Raw genomic sequence first — 17,307 nt, forward strand, 5'->3', positions numbered from 1 at the left:
TTTGTGAGACTCATTCGCTGTCATGAGAATAGCATGGGAAAGACCTGCCCCATGATTTAATTACCTACCTCCCACAGGGTGTCTCCCACAACACGTGGGAATTCAGTTTGAGTGAGGACACAGCCAAACCATATCACAAGGGCTGTTAAGTAAAGGCTTCTAATTGAAGTTTGAAGGGCATGAAGGGGTTGGAGTGGAGAAAAGAGGACATCCCAGGTAGTGGAACAGTTGTATATTCTGAGTGCTGTGGCAGCTTGTGTTATTGGCGTTGTAAGAGAGAAAAGAACATTGGGAACTGAAGAGAAATTTGTTGGATAAAATGTAACTTTTGTGTTGCAATCTCTAGAGTGTTGGTTAAGGAAGCCCCCAGTCTCCAAGGGAATGTAGTGGAAGGGTAATATGTTTGTACACTGAATACAAATTTATAACATCATGCTAGTCTGTCTATATACTGGCTCAAGATAAGATTTGTTAGGAAGAGGGCATTTCAGGTGGAGATTGATGCAGGGAAGCTCAGCAGAGGACACCTGTAAAATATGTTCTAGCACTTCTTGACTTAGTTCCGGGCAATTTCCCTTCTTCAGGAAGTGGAGAATTAGTAACTTAAAGGGATTAGTTCCTACCAGCCACTATGCTAACATGCATTTTCTTTCTTAAACACAGCCATTTGGTGAGGTCAGGAACCTGTTAGCTTCGTTAAGGATTAGGTGATTTGTCCAAGTCACGTGGCCTTGTGAGTGGTAGAGCAAGTATTTTAACTCAGGTTATTTCTGAACCAGAGCCATGTATAATGGTAGGGGGACAAAAGTACAAATCTGGTAAAGGATAGAAGCTATGTTTGGGGGAAAAGTCAGGATTGCTTCTTCTGATTTTAAAAGGCTGACACAGTTGAATTACTTTCTGTATTGTACCCTTTTTGGAGGAGACTTGAGCAGTGTTTTACTGGGAATAGAGCTGGGGAAAGGGATTACTATCACAGACAGGTGGAAGAAAAGGAAGATTATTCAATGCGTAAGCCTTGCCAACAAGTGACAAATGCCTACAGGTCATCTACTCATATTCTAAGCAGTGGTTCTCAAAGTGGATGTAGCCCTTTCAGGCATACTTTGAGGTCAGAATTATTTTCATAATACTATAATTCTCTTGGATGTGAACTGTGAAGTTTTCCAGAGGTTACATGACAGGTGATATTGCAACAGACTGAATGGAGAAGCAGATATGAGCTGTCTTTTGTTGTCAGACATTAAAGAGAATTGCAAAGATACAAAACAGTGCCATTCTTCTCATTAATTAAAAAAGGTTTTTTTTTAAAGTAAAAATACTCATGTTAACATTTAATAAGTGTATTATTAATATTATTTGAGATGGAGTCTCATTCTGTCACCAGGCTGGAGTGCAGTGGTGTGATCTCAGCTCACTGCAACCTCTGCCTCCTGGGTTCAAGCAATTCTCCTGCCTCAGCTTCCTGAGTAACTGGGACTACAGGCACATGTCACCAAACCCAGCTAATTTTTTTTGGTATTTTTAGTACACATGGGGTTTCACCATGTTGGCCAGGATGGTCTCCATCTCTTGACATCATGCTCCTCCTGCCTTGCGCTCCCAAAGTGCTGGGATTACAGGCATGAGCCACCACACTAGACCTATTCTTAAATTTGTTAATATTTTAATTTTCTTCTCAATTTTAATTTCTAATATAGTAAATGGATAAAACCTACATTAACAAAAAAGCTCTCTGGAGTCTCAATTTTAAAGCTAAGATTGTAAAGGAGTCCTGAGATGCAAAAGTTTGAGAACTTCTGTGGCATTCATCATGGTCAGTAGATATAACACCATGGTCAGCGGACATAATTTCTAGCAATTGTAATTGGAGGAGAATGGGAGCATTTTCTCTTTTCCTTACCGCATCTCTGTGCTACTTTCTTATACTCTCTGGGGGAGCTGTCTTCTATCTTCTATTTTATTTATATTTCAGGTGAGAGGTGAGATACATGGAACTAAATGACAGCACTTTCAAGTTTGGTTAAAATTTAAAAACAAAATGTTTAATTCTAAGGTCAACTGAATGCTTCAATTTCCTGTGTCTTGCCAGTTTTACCTACAGTGCTTAAAAATGTTGAGGCTCATCCAGAGCCTTTTTTGTAAAATCTGTGCACTGGTTGACTTTAAGTTTAAACCATGAGAACCCAGGTACAGAATTTAAGTAAGGAACAGATTTTAAACATTGGTGGATGGAATATGTGGCTTTTCAGCATGAGGATACATTTTCTGGTATTTCTTCTAGTAGGTATATTGGAGGAGGGGGATTCCCAGAACTGTGGTTGTCATTTAGTCAACTGGTTGTCGTATTCTGTCACCATCTTTGCTAAGTTCATGCAGGTCAAGATGAAAATGAGGTCAAGATGAAAAATGATTATATGTTATTTTTCCAGCAGAGCATCTAATTGCGTTTATTGGTTAACTCTTAAACCAAAAAAAAAAAAAAAAAAAAAAAGGAAAGAAAAGAAAGAAAAAAATTTGTAAAATACATAAATGACTTTTTCAAAATCCATGCCCAGATTATACAGACATAATAAACATTAACTTTAATTTTTAAAAGACCAAAAAACTCTTAAACCAGTAAGTCATGCTCTTTGAGACTGAGTAGAGAGTCACACTAGTTATTTGAAGCTTAATTGATCCTTTAATCGAATGGCTGTTATTACCAAGTTGTTTTTCCCCCACAGTGCCTTGTATTGAAGGAGGAGCCTTGGCCATAATGCCAGTTGATGACTACTGGCTGTGTTTACCAGCCTCTCATGCTAGACCTTTTGTGCAGACTGTCAGGGTGGCGCAGTCTTGTCCCCACTGTTGCTGGTTTCCAGGTGTTCTCCCTTCAGTCCCTGAGCCACTATGTGTGCCTGATGTGCTGCCAAGAGGTAGCCACAATGCTGTGCTGCTTCCGCCACATAGCTCCACCACATCCCCTTCCACATCCCAGGAACCTTGTTCTGCTGACCCACCGCTCTGCCTTTCACCCCCTACATCTGATGGTAGGCAAGAGAGAAATGTGCAGTTTGGGCTGGTAAGTTTGGGGCTTTTTTTGTTATTAAGGTTAAGATTTGATTTTTTTATGATATGGAGTCTCTCACTTTGTTGCCCAGGCTAGAGTGCAGTGGTGTGATCTTGGCTCACTGCAACCGCTGCCTCCCAGGTTTAAGCATTTCTCCTGCCTCAGCCTCCAGAGTAGCTGAGATTACAGGCACATGCCACACACCTGACTAATTTTTGTATTTTTTAGCAGTAACAGGGTTTCATCACATTGGCCAGGCTGATCTCGAACTCCTGACTTCAAGTGATCTTCCCATCTTGGCCTCCCAAACTGCTGGGATTACAGGCATGAACCACTGAGCCTGGCCTAAGACTTGATATTTTAAAAACATTGTATTGTGCCTGCTGAAGGCATTCTCAGTCATTATCTCTTGTTAACATAGATTTTTATTTTAATAAAAAGGTAATATTAAATATATCACCAAAATATCCTATTAAACCAATGTGAAATATAATCGATGGGTATCAGAATTAGTGGAATGCAAGGATTTTTTAAAAATTGAGAGTCTAACATCTAAGTTATAAAAGTCTGTTACTTGCTAAGTAAATGGAAACTAAATATAAATACTAAATATGAAAGACTTCATGCATATTAATGCAAATTAAAGGAATGAGCTTTGCAGAGTTGTGCTTATTTAAAATATCCTACAAGAGCAGCAACTTTTACACTTAACTTTTCATACAAGTCAGTATCAATTGACAGTTTTGGTCTGAATTTCTAGATTTTACACCCCAGCTAAATAGTGTAGAAAATCTTAAATTTGGCTGATCTTTTAAGATTGTTATACTGAGATTAAGTTGTGCCCCTATTTACCAAACCCCTATCTTAGCCAGGGATCATAACCCACTCATTCTACCTTTGATTAGAAAGTAAAGATGGTTGCTGAATTATATTGAAACATAGTACAAATGTTTTTAAAAACCTGGTTTAAAACCTAGTTTAAAAATTCTAAGAATAAAAGGCTGATGATTAATCTTGATTTTTGACCTAAGTTGGTTTACTTATGTAGAGGTATTATATGAACACTTCAAAGTAGTTAGCAGTGAGAGTCTTTGAGGTTAATAAACTAAAATAAAGCAAGCAGTTCACCACTTTAAGGAAGGTTGAATATTTCTGTCTGTATGCTATAATTAACATAAATCAAATGACATCTTCCCTTTGAAAATTCCTTTTGTTTTTCTTTAAGGAAAGATTTTCTTACAAAGCTTTATAGAAATTGCTGATTCTAAGTTAAATTATTTTCTCTTCTGTTATTTTTTTTTAGGCTCATCAGGAGGGCAGACTTCAAAAGCTACTAAAAATGAACGGCCCTGAGGATCTTCCAGAGTCCTGTGACTATGACTATGACCTTATCATCATTGGAGGGGGCTCTGGAGGCCTGGCAGCTGCTAAGGCAAGGCTCCTTGTGTTATGTGTTGTTTGGGTTGTGGTTAGAATATTAACTTCCTTGACAGGGTCATCTCTGTTCTCTGTGGAATTTATTTGGTCCACTCTTGTGACATTTTGCACATTAACTTGGGCAGAACATGGACATGGTAAAGGACCAATTTATAAATCACTTTTCCAGACTGAAATAGATGGTCCTTATATAAAAATATAGAGCCCAGTATTTTGGAACATGTTTCATTCCCTTTTTTAGTTGACTTTTCAGAGATAATAAGGATGTTGTATAAAAGTGGTTTGAAATTAAGCAAATATATTTCTTTTTTTTGAGACTGAGTTTTACTCTTATTGCCCAGGCTGGAATGCAATGGCCTGCTCTCCACTCACTGCAACCTTCACCTCCCAGGTTCAAGCAATTCTCCTGCCTCAGCCTCCCTAGTAGCTGGGATTACAGGCGCCCACCACCATGCCTAGCTAATTTTTTGTACTTTTGGTACAGACGACGTTTCACTATGTTGGCCAGGCTGGTCTCAAGCTCCTGACTTCAAGTGATCCACCCGCCTCAGCCTCCCAAAGTGCTGGGATTATAGGTGTGAGCCACTGCACCTGGCTCATATATTTCTTATTATTTTTATTTATTTATTTATTTATTTATTTTAGATGGAGTTTCGCTCTTATCACTCACACTGGAGTGCAGTGGTGCAATCTAGACTCACTGCAACCTCCACCTCCCGGGTTCCAGTAATTCTCCTGCCTCAGCCTACTGAGTAGCTGGGATTACAGGCGTGCACCGTCACGCCCAGCTAATTTTTGTGCTTTTAGTAGAGATGGGGTTTCGCCATGTTGGCCAGGCTGGCCTCGAACTCCTGACCTCAGGTGATCTGCCTACCTTGGCCTCCCAAGGTGCTGGGATTACAGGTGTGAGCCACTGCACCCGGCCATATATTTTTTATTCTTAATTAGTATCTGTCTTTTTCACTTGAATGATTTCTCTGTTCATAACCCCTCCTCCCCAATATAAAAAAGATGGAGAGCAGTTGGGTTTCTTAAACCCATTTATTAAAAATGATTTGCTTTCTGTGTATGTGAGGTGATCTAATAACCACTAACTCTGTGGTCTGAGGGTGATTGGGAAGAGGATGCTCCTGGTCCTGAATCAAGATAAATTTCCCATGTGAGGACCCCTTGGGCCTGTCATCCTTTCCCAACAGGTTCCTTCAAACGATGATGTGGTTATCCTTCCCTAAGGTGTAGCTTGTGCTGAATCAGTAAAGGATAAAGGTGCCCAAATTAGGGGAAGACCAGTGTGTAGCATTGAAGCTTGAAAGTAATTCAGGAATAATACCTGATGTATTTTACTCCAGTGGTGGTGTATTTGAAAGACTTGCAGGTTCAGTCCTTTCAAATAACCTTTGGAGGTATAGTTGCCAATGTAAAAGCTTACTCTGTTTCTCAGATAAAAGATACTTTGTTAAACAAACTTCTAACTCTTGTCTTCCCTCCCTAAAAATAGATTTGGAAATACAGATATTGTCAACTTTTTCATGAGCTCCTCATGTGAAAATTTTAGGAAATCTTATAATACAGAAGAAAAACTTCTTCAATATTCTTCCTTAGAAACCAAATTAGATTAAACTTTAAAATGCTTTTAAAAATATCACCTTATAGGATATAGGTTGCATTAAGGGCTGTAGACTGTCAGTAAACCTGCTTTTTCAGCTACTTGGCAACTTGCTTGGAAATGGCCATGTTCTTTTTTGAGGTTACTGCTTAATCTGTTATTGTTTGAGTGGAATTTTGATAGAGGATTCTAAGGTTTCCAGCGGATTCTAACAATTTTACTACTGTAATCTGCATAATTTTAAAATCTCTCACAACTATCTGAATATCTCTTAATTTTTATCCTCGAGTTGAACTAATCATCATGGTGTATGAAGTACCCAGGTGTTGATTGCTTGTTATGCTTTAAGCTCTATAGCTTAATAAAAAAAAATAATGGATTTTTTACAGCCCAGTTCCAATCTGTCATGTTAACCTTTCCAACTCATTTTAATAATTTTATTTTCCAGGAAGCAGCCCAATATGGCAAGAAGGTGATGGTCCTGGACTTTGTCACTCCCACCCCTCTTGGAACTAGATGGGGTGAGCTTTTAAAATACTCTAGAAGTGATGTTTTCGAAGCTGTTTTCCCCTGGCACTAATCTAACAGGCTCCTAAAACCTAATTGAAAAAATCAAAAACTAAGTTAAAGAAAAATCAGCCCCAAAACATATATATCTTTTATTTGAGCTAAGTTAAAATGGATCAAGTTAAATGCTAAAAATTTAGGTTATCTAGCATATATAGGGGCTTAATAACTGAAAATATAAACTTTTCACATATGGATTTCTGTTTTAAATCTACCTCCTACATTCAACAAGAACTGGAATCAGATATCTTACTGCATAGCCCTTGCTGCTTCTGAGTTTTTATATGTTCCTTATTCATTTATTCAACAAATATTTATTGAAGATTTATTATGAACCAAGGCAGTGACCGTAGCAGTGAACTTGGTGCATTCAAAGTTCCTGCCCTTGTGGAGCTTATGTTCTAAGTGGGGAGACAAAAGATACGTAAGAACTTTAGGAATTGTGGTAAGTGGCATTGAAAAAATTATATAGTGGTATAGAGAGGAAGTAGATAAAGGAGAGTTTAACTTTGAGAAGATTTATCAAGGAAGGCATCTGAAAAGGTGACATTTAGAAGAGGCCAATGAGAATGAGCCAGCTGTCAAAAGGTGAGGCAAAACCTTCCAGGAAGCTTTTCTCTTTCTCTGAAGATAGCACATACAAAGGCCCTGAGATAGGTAAGAGTCCTTCATGGCTATGGCGTGGATATCGGGAGCTGGAAGTGGTGATGTGAGCTGAGACCAGAGAGGAAGACAGGTGTCACTATCGAGGGCTTTGTAGGCCAAGATGAGGAATTTGGACTAATCAGAGCATATAATTTGGACCAAATTGGACTAATCAAAGCATAAAAATGAACCTTTTAAGACTCTAAGGCAGGGGAGCCATGTGATAAAACAAATTTTATTTTTTTGAGACGGAGTCTTGTTCTGTCACCAGACTGGAGTACAGTGGCACAGTCTTTGCTCACTGCAACCTCTGTCCTCGGGTTCAAGCGAGTCACCTGCCTCAGCCTCCCAAGTAGCTGGGACTACAGGTGCATGCCATGAGACATAGCTAATTTTTGTATTTTTAGTAGAAACGGGGTTTTACCATGTTGGCCGGGATGGTCTCCACCTCTTGACCTTGTGAGCCACCGTGCCTGGCCATGATAATATAAATTTTGTTAAAGATTGCTTGACTGCTTGCATTAGAAGGAACAAAGAAGCAAGAAGTCCATATAAGGTGATGTCACAAATTCTGATTCATCCATGCAGCAGATACTTAATGTGTCAATTCTGTGTCAGACACTGCTCTTGGTGCTAGTTATTTCCCTTTTTGCCCTGTGAGCATACACTCCAGAGTGACACTGGTAGCATTCCGCTCAGATGACTTACTTTGAGTTGTATTCTTTCTTACTCCTGTCATTTTGGTCACCTGCCTGTGTTTTGTTCTAATGGAAACAAGCTGTCACCATATTCTTTAAGCTTAGGGATATGAAACCTTTTTTTAGGGAGCAAGGGAAGTCATGCTCCTTTAAAAAATCAAGTGAATGCTGTAGGCCACCTTCTTAAAAATACTTATATAAACCAAGTTCACCAAAACTACTTTTATATGTAGTTTAAGACCCACTACATTCTAATCATGCCCAGTGTAACAACCCCTTTATCAGTTACCTCTGTGCATAGATTCAATGGCAAGTACAGCTGCTGCTTGAATTACAATGGGACTACATCCTGATAAAAATTTTTGTAAGTTGAAAACATAAGTCAAAAATGCATTTAATATGCCTAACCTACCGAACATCATAGCTTAGCCTAGTCTACCTTAAACATGCTCTGAATGCTTACATTAACCTAAAGTTGGACGAAATCATCTAACACAAAATCTATTTTATAATAAAGTGTTGAATATCTCATATAATTTATTGAATAATGTACTGAAAGTGCAACACAGTATGGTTACATGGGTATCAACATAAAGTAGAAAAATGACAAATCAGAGGTTGTCTGTGTAGGGTTGTGTACATAGTAAAATTTCAATTTCTGGCATCTTTATCAGCAGTCATTTAATTTTGAATCTTTGAAGTATGTGGAAATTGTGGAAATCTGCCCCTCTTTTTGTTTTGTTTTAGGATGATGTTGCTGTGTTTGGTATAAAAGGGTCTCTGAACTTAGGAATGTTGTAAAGATTTAGGAATAAACTTATTCCTAAAGTGGAATAATAATAATAAACATATTGGCCACGTTAAGCAAATATAATACAGTATTTCTTAGAATTGTAATAATTATTGACTTTTTTTTTCTTTGAAGGTTTGTAAGGCTTGGAAAGCAGGCTATAAACTGATTTCTCAATGTTGTTGTAGGTCTCGGAGGAACATGTGTGAATGTGGGTTGCATACCTAAAAAACTGATGCACCAAGCCGCTTTGTTAGGACAAGCCCTACAAGACTCTCGAAACTATGGATGGAAAGTCGAGGAGACAGGTACAGGAGGGAAAAGCTACTCTTCTATTTGTGCTTTTGGGGGGTTGAGCTGCAATCTTGTAATGCATCATCCATTTCTGTGAAGGTAGCAAATAGTCTAGTTGTTTTTCGTTTTTGTTTTTTGGGACAGAGTCTCACTCTGTTACCCAGGCTAGAGTGCAGTGGCAGTGGTGTGATCTCTGCTCACTGCAACCTCTACCTCCCGGGTTCAAGCAATTCTCCTGCCTCAGCCTCCCAGTAGCTTGGATTACAGGTGCTCACCACCACGCCCAGCTAATTTTTGTATTTTTAGTAGTAACAGGATTTCACCATTTTGGTCAGGCTGGTCTTAAACTCCTGACCTCGTGATCTGCCTGCCTTGGCTTCCCAGAGTTCTGGGATTATAGGCGTGAGCCACTGTGCCCAGCCAGCCTAGTTGTTTTTGTTGTTTATATTTTTGATAGATACAGTCACTGGAGTTATCCTTTGTCAAGTATTTACATAGTTGTAATGGTAATAACAGATACTGCACTTGGACTATGGGGCTTATGTAATATAAAATTAGAATTGTTTTGAATATATTGTCATGTAGTATTTGTGAGAAATCATGCAGTGTTTGTAATTTGTAAGGAACTACTAATTACTTTACGTTTGTTTTCTTGAAGCTGTTGCATTTTTCTCCCTCCAAAGAGGTCTGTTTCACTAGCCAATATTTGTCGGGTGGTTGTTGTTTGTTGAGGAGAGGGAGTAGTTAGACTTTGTTGGATTAAAAATATTTAGAGTACCCTAGATAACCTAGAAACCCTAGACGAGTTGAAGAGATTGGAATTATTAATTTTAGAAAGTAGATTGCATTATCTATTAGAATAATAAGGTGAGAGCCGGCGCAGCTTCCTGGCTAATTTATGACATATGTCACTCTGTTATGAAGAGTGAAATTCCAACCTCTATCTGATTGAGGTTTGAGACCTATGGATTATGGAACATTTGAAGGAAAATACGCTAGCCAGTAGCCAGGATAAACTATTCTGTGGGTTTTTCGGGGTTTTAATTGTTTATTAAATGTAAAGATAAGGCATAAATACATGCTTTGAAAAATTTTGCTCTCACTCAAACTAGTCATGCTTCCTTTGTTGACACTTTTGACTCTCTATTTAAAATCAATAGTACCTTTTTTTTTCTTTTTGAGACGGAGTCTCGCTCTGTCACCCAGGCACGATCTCGGTTCACTGCAGCCTCTTCCTCCTGGGTTCAAGCGAGTACAATGGCGAGATCTCGGTTCACTGCAACCTCCTCCTCCTGGGTTCAAGCGATTCTCCTGCCTCGGCCTCCTGAGTACCTGGGATTACAGCCACCTCTCTCTGTGCCCAGCTAAGTTTTATATTTCACCATGTTGGTCAGGCTAGTCTCCCAACACCTGACCTCATGATCCGCCCGCCTCAGCCTTCCAACTGGGAGGCTGGGATTGCAGGTGTGAGCCGTTGCGCCTCCAGACTTGTACCCTTTTCAAGTCTGGAATCTTAGAAAATCACTAACTTTTAAAGTTTTATAATGTTGGGATCACATTATTTGCTCAGACCCTTGAGAGAGAGAGGGATATGAGAAGAAATTTTGTAAAACATTGATAATTGCTGCAGCTTAGATGATTGGCACATGTGGGTGAGTTGTATACTGTTCCATTCTACTTTTAGTAGAGAAACAGCAAGTCCTGAGCCTTTCGTGGTGGTGGTAAACAGAGGCCAGGCAGGCAGGTTGGTCCAGGCTTCCTGTAGAACCATGACCACAGTGGCACCTGCAGTTGTTATTTTTTCTTTCAGTTGAACCAGTCTCTTAAGGTTTGCTCTAATTCTAACATATGTTCATATGAATTCAATATCCATGAACTATGTTCTCTAGGAGGCTTTACATCAATTTTTGTGTGCTGTCATTCCCACTTCCGGAGGCTGACCGGCAAGTGTTATAAGTCTGTTTTCAACACTTACTGTGTAGCCAGGCTACTTGCCCACTGAATTGTTCTCCATATTCCTCATTTCCACGAGAGAAGCTTTCAGTATACGTTGAGTCGCTTCGTCTATCCAAACCACAGCTGCCCTAGGACCTGTCTTCTGCCTACCGCCAGAGTATATTTACCTGTGTCTTGTTTTTTTCCTAGTAATTTATAAGATATTAATTATTGGGCCAGGTGGCTCATGCCTGTAATCCCAACAGTTTGGGAGGCCAAGGTGGAAGGACCACTTTGAGGCCAGGAGTTTGAGAGTACCTTGGGCAACAAAGGAAGACCCTGTCTCTACAACAACAAAAAAAATAGTTGGACATGGAAGCCCTCGCCTATAGTCCCAGCTTCTCAGGTGGCTGAAGCGGGAGGATAATTTGAGTTCAGGAGTTTGAGGCTGCAGTGAGTGATGATTGATTGCACCACTGCACTCCAGCCTGGGCAGCAGAGCTAGACCCTATCTCTAAAGAAGAGATTATTGAGGCTGGGAGCAATGGCTCAAATGCCTATAATCCCAGCACTTTGGGAGGGCGGGGTGGGCAGATCATGAGGTCAGAGATGGAGACCATCCTGGCCAACATGGTGAGACCCCATCTCTACTAAAAATGCAAAAATTACCTGGGTGTAGTGGCGTGTGCCTGTATTCCCAGCTCTTGGGAGGCTGAGGCAGAAGAATCTGTTGAACCCAGGAGGCAGAGGTTGCAGTTAGCTGAGATTGCGTCACTGCACTCCAGCCTGGCAACAGAGTAAGACTCTTGTGTCCAAAAAAAAAAAAAAAATTAGCTGGGTATGGTGGCCTGCACTTGTAGTCCCAGCTACTCGGGAGGCTGAGGCATGAGAATAGTTTGAATCCTGTGAGGGCGGAAGTTGCAGTGAGCTTATGGTGCCACTGCATTCCAGTCTGGGCAACAGAGCGAGACTCTGTCTCGGGGGTGGGGGGAAGAATGATTGTTATCCTTTGAAATTTAGTATTATTTTAGTACCCTGACTTAAAAGATTAATTTCATTATGACAGAATAAACAGAATTTTAAAAAGTCCTCTGTTTGATAAGATTTGGGAGTTTGGAGGGACATGAGATAGACTCTTAAAATTCTGTCTAGATGAACAGTCAGTGAATTTTTTTATGTAAAAGGCCAAATGGTAAATATTTTAGGATTCTTGGGCCACAGGGTCTCTAGTAGCCAGTTAACTCTGCCCATGTAGTGTGAATGCAGCACTAGAAAATATTGAAATAAATACACATGGCTGTATTTTAGTAAAGCTTTATTTACAAAAAGGTGATGGGCTGGATTGGCCCATGGTGCCAGTCCCTAGGATAAACACTAGTGTAGTGACTCAGTAGTTGGCTGCATCAGAAACTCTTGGATTTTCTTATAAATAGAGATTCCTAAATCTTAATATATTCCAGAAATCAGTAAAATTTGAGTTCATTTCTAGATAAAGAAGGAAAAAGTTTGCGTATTACTTTAGTTTAAAATTGTCAGTTTTGTCTTATATTTATTTAATTGTATTAGTCTTATAAAAGGGAAAGAATATGTGAAGATGAAAAAATAACATATGTGCTCAAAATGGAGGCTCTGCCCTTTTAGATTGCCTTTTAGAGCTCTGCTTCTTGTATTTCACTTGTGTGGTTATTGAGAAATGATCTTTGCCAGGAGTTGAAAAGCCAAACAAGATTTTGTCTTATTTTCTTATACAGTTAAGCATGATTGGGACAGAATGATAGAAGCTGTACAGAATCACATTGGCTCTTTGAATTGGGGCTACCGAGTAGCTCTGCGGGAGAAGAAAGTCGTCTATGAGAATGCTTACGGGCAATTTATTGGTCCTCACAGGATCAAGGTAATTGTGTGACATCCTGACTTAGCTCTTTTTTTTTTTAAACTTTAGTTGAAAATGTTAAAGTATTATAGTAAAAGTAATAGCCACTGTGACCCAGACTATCCAGTTTGGTGATTTTGCTGTCATATCGAATGGGGCCTTGCATGGAGGTATGGTAAAATATAAGCATTACTGGACCGGATCACCTGGTTTTGAGGCTTGGCTCTGCCTCTTAGTAGCATTGTGACTTTGACTAAGTCTGTTAAATACTCAGCCTTAATTTATGCTTTTTATTATATTATTGTCCTCATAAGGATGAAATGAGACAATGTAGTGAATGACCTTTGTTAATATGAAGCTTACAATTCTGAGGAACGATTACTTAATAAGGTTTTCGTATTGGTTCTTTTGTAGGCAACAAATAATAAAGGCAAAGAAAAGATTTATTCAGCAGAGAGATTTCTCATTGCCACTGGTGAAAGACCACGTTACTTGGGCATCCCTGGTGATAAAGAATACTGCATCAGCAGGTAAGGAAAAAACGCAGGGAGGAAAAGAAAAACCCATCGTGGATTTTAGCTTTTGCATGTTTCTTCAAATCCACTTCATCAATTTCTTGGACTTCAGACAGATTTGTTTGCCACATTGTGCCCTCTCTGGGGGCCGGGGTTTGGGTGAAAGAGAAAAAGGAAAAATTATTTTAAAGGAGAACTTTTTTTTTATTTTTTGAAACCGATTCTTGTTCTCTTGCCAGGCACCAGGCTGGAGTGCAGTGGCGTGATCTTGGCTCACTGCATCCTCGGCCTACAGGATTTAAACAGTGCTCCCACCTCGGTGTCCCAAGTAGCTGGGACTATAGGCGTGCACCACCACACCCAGCTAATTTTTGTATTTTTCAGTAGAGATGAAGTTTCACCATATTGGCCAGGATGGTCTCAATTTCTTGACCTTGTGATCCGCCTGCTTTGGCCTCCCAAAGTGCTGGGATAACAGGCGTAAGCCACCGTGCCCGGCCAGGAGAACATTTTAAATATTGAAAACTTGGTCATCTTGTTACACAGAGTTAGTAGCACGAACATACTAGCATATAGATTTATATATACATTTGTATTTGAAATGTATATGTGTGTGAGTATATAAGTATATATTTAAAAAGCCAAATGAACATTCCCAACATTTTATAAAATAAGTATAATATGTATATACATTTAGATTTTGTAGAATGAGGATCACATATTGCCCTTTAACACATACAGAGTGGCCACTAAAGAATTAGAGGATGGGCCGGACGTGGTGGCTCACGCCTGTAATCCCAGCACTTTGGGAGGCTGAGGCGGGTGGATCACGAGGTCAAGAGATCGAGACCATCCTGGTCAACATGGTGAAACCCTGTCTCTACTAAAAATACAAAAAATTAGCTGGGCAGGGTGGCACGTGCCTGTAATCCCAGCTACTCAGGAGGCTGAGGCAAGAGAATTGCCTGATCTCAGGAGGCGGAGCTTGCAGTGAGCCGAGATCGTGCCATTGCACTCCAGCCTGGGTAACAAGAGCTAAACTCCGTCTCAAAATATATATGTGTGTGTGTATATATATATATATATATATATATATATATATATATAATTAGAGGATGGCAGGCCATTTAGATTTATCAGACTCTAGACCCCACTGAATGCTGTTTGAATGGTTGCAGTGTCATTGTAGAAGGACCTCTTGAAACCAGTCAAGCAAGGAGAGGTTTTTCTGTGTGGTTTATTTTTGCCCATCAAATGAAAACACTGCTGACATTGTTCAGGAGCTTTCAATTATGAAGTCATTAAGACAGAGTGTTGGTAAATGTGTCCTCATGGATGCTGTTTGCTCGGGAGTTTCTGATTGTCTTATAAGTTACTCTTCTCCTTCAGGCTGTTTTTGGCATATGATTTTATCCTTTCCCACCTGGTGGAAGAGGGAGAGGCAGGTCTCTGGGGACTTTTTAACAAGGATATTAGCCCCATTCATGAGAGCTCTGCCCTCATGGTCTAATCACCTCCCCAAAGCCCCACCCCTTAGTATCATTGCCTTGGGGTTTAGGATTTTAATGTATGCATTTTGGGAGTACGTAAACATTCACACAATAGCAAGGCTCCCTTCTATTATTTTTTAAAAACTCATTCTTGGCTCATGCCTATAATCTCAGCACTTTGGGAGGCCAAGGTGGGCAAATTACGAGCTCAGGAGATTAAGACCATCCTGGCCAACATGGTGAGTGAAACCCTGTCTCTACTAAAAATATAAAAATTAGCTGGCGTAGTGTCTTGTACCTGTAATCTCATCTACTTGGGAGGCTGAGGCAGGAGAATCGCTTGAACCCAGGAGTTTGAGGTTGCATTGAGCTGAGATTGCACCACTGCACTCCAGCCTTTTGACAAAGTGAGACTCCATCTCAAAAAAAAAAAAATGCCAGGCAAGGTGGCTCATACCCGTAATGCCAGCACTCTGGGAGGCCATGGCAGTTGGATCACCTGAGGCCAGGAGTTCGAGACCAATCTGGCCAACATGGTGAAACCCCATCTCTACAAAAAATTAGCCAGGCTTGGTGGCAGGTGCCTATAATTTCAGCTACTCTGGAGGCTGAGGCAGGAGAATCCCTTGAACCTATGTTAGGTGGAGGTTGCAGTGAGCCGAGATCATGCCACTGCACTACAGCCTGGGCAACAGGGCGAGACTCCATCTCAAAACAAACCAAACAAACAAAAACAACTCATTCTCTAACAATGCTTTTATTTTTATAATCTCTGTGTCCTGTATATTCCTAGCTCAACTGGAAGACTTTTGTCAGGTTCTGCTTTTTATAGTTGGCTTTTATGTTTCAAAATATTGAAAGTTTTTTGTTTTTTTTTCTCCATGTTTGTTCACACTATTGATAATAATTGGTTTCCACTAAGAAGAAGTAACACAGATTTTTCCACCTCAGAGAGAGCTGAATGGTGCATGAGGATAGGGGTTTGCGTTTGCAAATCTATGATTTATTCCAAACAGTTCAAAATCATTTAGTGTGAAGATGAGTTGGACTAACTGACTAATATCAGGAGTTACACAGTTTGCTGTGTTTAGCTTTGGGTAGCTTGAACTACTCCCAATGCAACTGAGTGACAAGAAAGGGTATCTAAGAATTATAAAAACTTCTCATGTATTATATGTGTAGCTAGTAGAATGTTTATCATCCTGAAAGTATGTTCTTAGCAAAGTAAAAATGTGTACTTGGATTTAGTAATTATTCATATATGAACATTATTTTTATTATTTCTTCCTCTCCCCACCCCACCCCACCAGTGATGATCTTTTCTCCTTACCTTACTGCCCGGGGAAGACCCTCATCGTTGGAGCATCCTATGTTGCTTTGGAATGTGCTGGATTTCTTGCTGGTATCGGTTTAGATGTCACTGTTATGGTTAGGTCCATTCTTCTTAGAGGATTTGACCAGGACATGGCCAACAAAATTGGTGAACACATGGAAGAACATGGCATCAAGTTTATAAGACAGTTTGTACCAATTAAAGTAAGTGGGTTTGCCTGTAGGCTTGTTGATTCTACATTCACAATAAAAGGCAAAAAGAGAGTTGAGCTCGTAGTGGAAGCATCCTTTCAGCATTATAAACCATCGGAAATGCTGATTTCCCTACTATTGTATATTGGTATACAAACTTGTACCTACCTAGCATCTAAACACCTATATAACTTTGTTCTTATTTATAGATTAATAATCTCTTCCTTTGGTTTTCTTCTCTTCCGTTTAATGCTTCCCTTTATGCATTCCTTTGTCATCTTTGGTCTGGCAATACTTTGTTTCTTCATATGCACCAGAGATTTAGATAAGAATTCAAGAGTAGGCTCCCCCCGCACTCCCTGGCTCCCCATAGGACATCCCCCCTTGGTATACGATACAGTCTCAACATTTACACTGCGTACTTCCAGCATCCCTGGTAGAGATTATCTCATTTATTTCTGTACGCTAACCTTTTTTGCTCTTTTACTCTTTTGAAAAGTTCTAATAACATGCCAAGTCACACCTGGGACTTGTTAACATTATCACAATAGTTTTGACACATAAGAATGACAAAATTGAACACGTAGTATATGTCTCAGACTAATAGGTTTCTCTAGGGCAGGGAAAATGGTGGGACTATTTTGTTAAGGAATTATAGTTGTCATTTTTTCATCTCTCAATGAGTTAACTTGAGTTGTGTATGTGACTATGCATCTCCTAATGCTGTTAGATAAGAATATGAACTTCGGGATCATCACGATCTGAATTCAAATACTGTTTTGCCAGTTTCTTGCTATATGACTTTGGAAGAGTTACTTAACTTCTCTGAACCTGCTTCTTTTGTAAAATTAGGTTGATAATAGCATCTAAGAATTCTTGTG

General features: G+C 39.6%; 1 protein-coding gene across 1 annotated transcript in view; it reads left to right on the forward strand.

Moving 5' to 3' along the window:
* TXNRD1 (thioredoxin reductase 1) overlaps positions 1–17,307 on the forward strand; it is a 116,614-nt gene that overhangs the window by 75,841 nt on the left and 23,466 nt on the right. Inside the window, 6 exon segments of the mRNA NM_001256419.1 lie at positions 4,356–4,484; positions 6,544–6,616; positions 8,984–9,103; positions 12,776–12,918; positions 13,312–13,427; positions 16,213–16,438. Coding sequence (NP_001243348.1) covers positions 4,356–4,484; positions 6,544–6,616; positions 8,984–9,103; positions 12,776–12,918; positions 13,312–13,427; positions 16,213–16,438 — 807 coding nt within the window.

The sequence above is a fragment of the Callithrix jacchus genome, chromosome 9 (assembly GCF_049354715.1).
Source record: "Callithrix jacchus isolate 240 chromosome 9, calJac240_pri, whole genome shotgun sequence".
In the NCBI taxonomy this organism is placed as follows: Eukaryota; Metazoa; Chordata; class Mammalia; order Primates; family Cebidae; genus Callithrix; species Callithrix jacchus.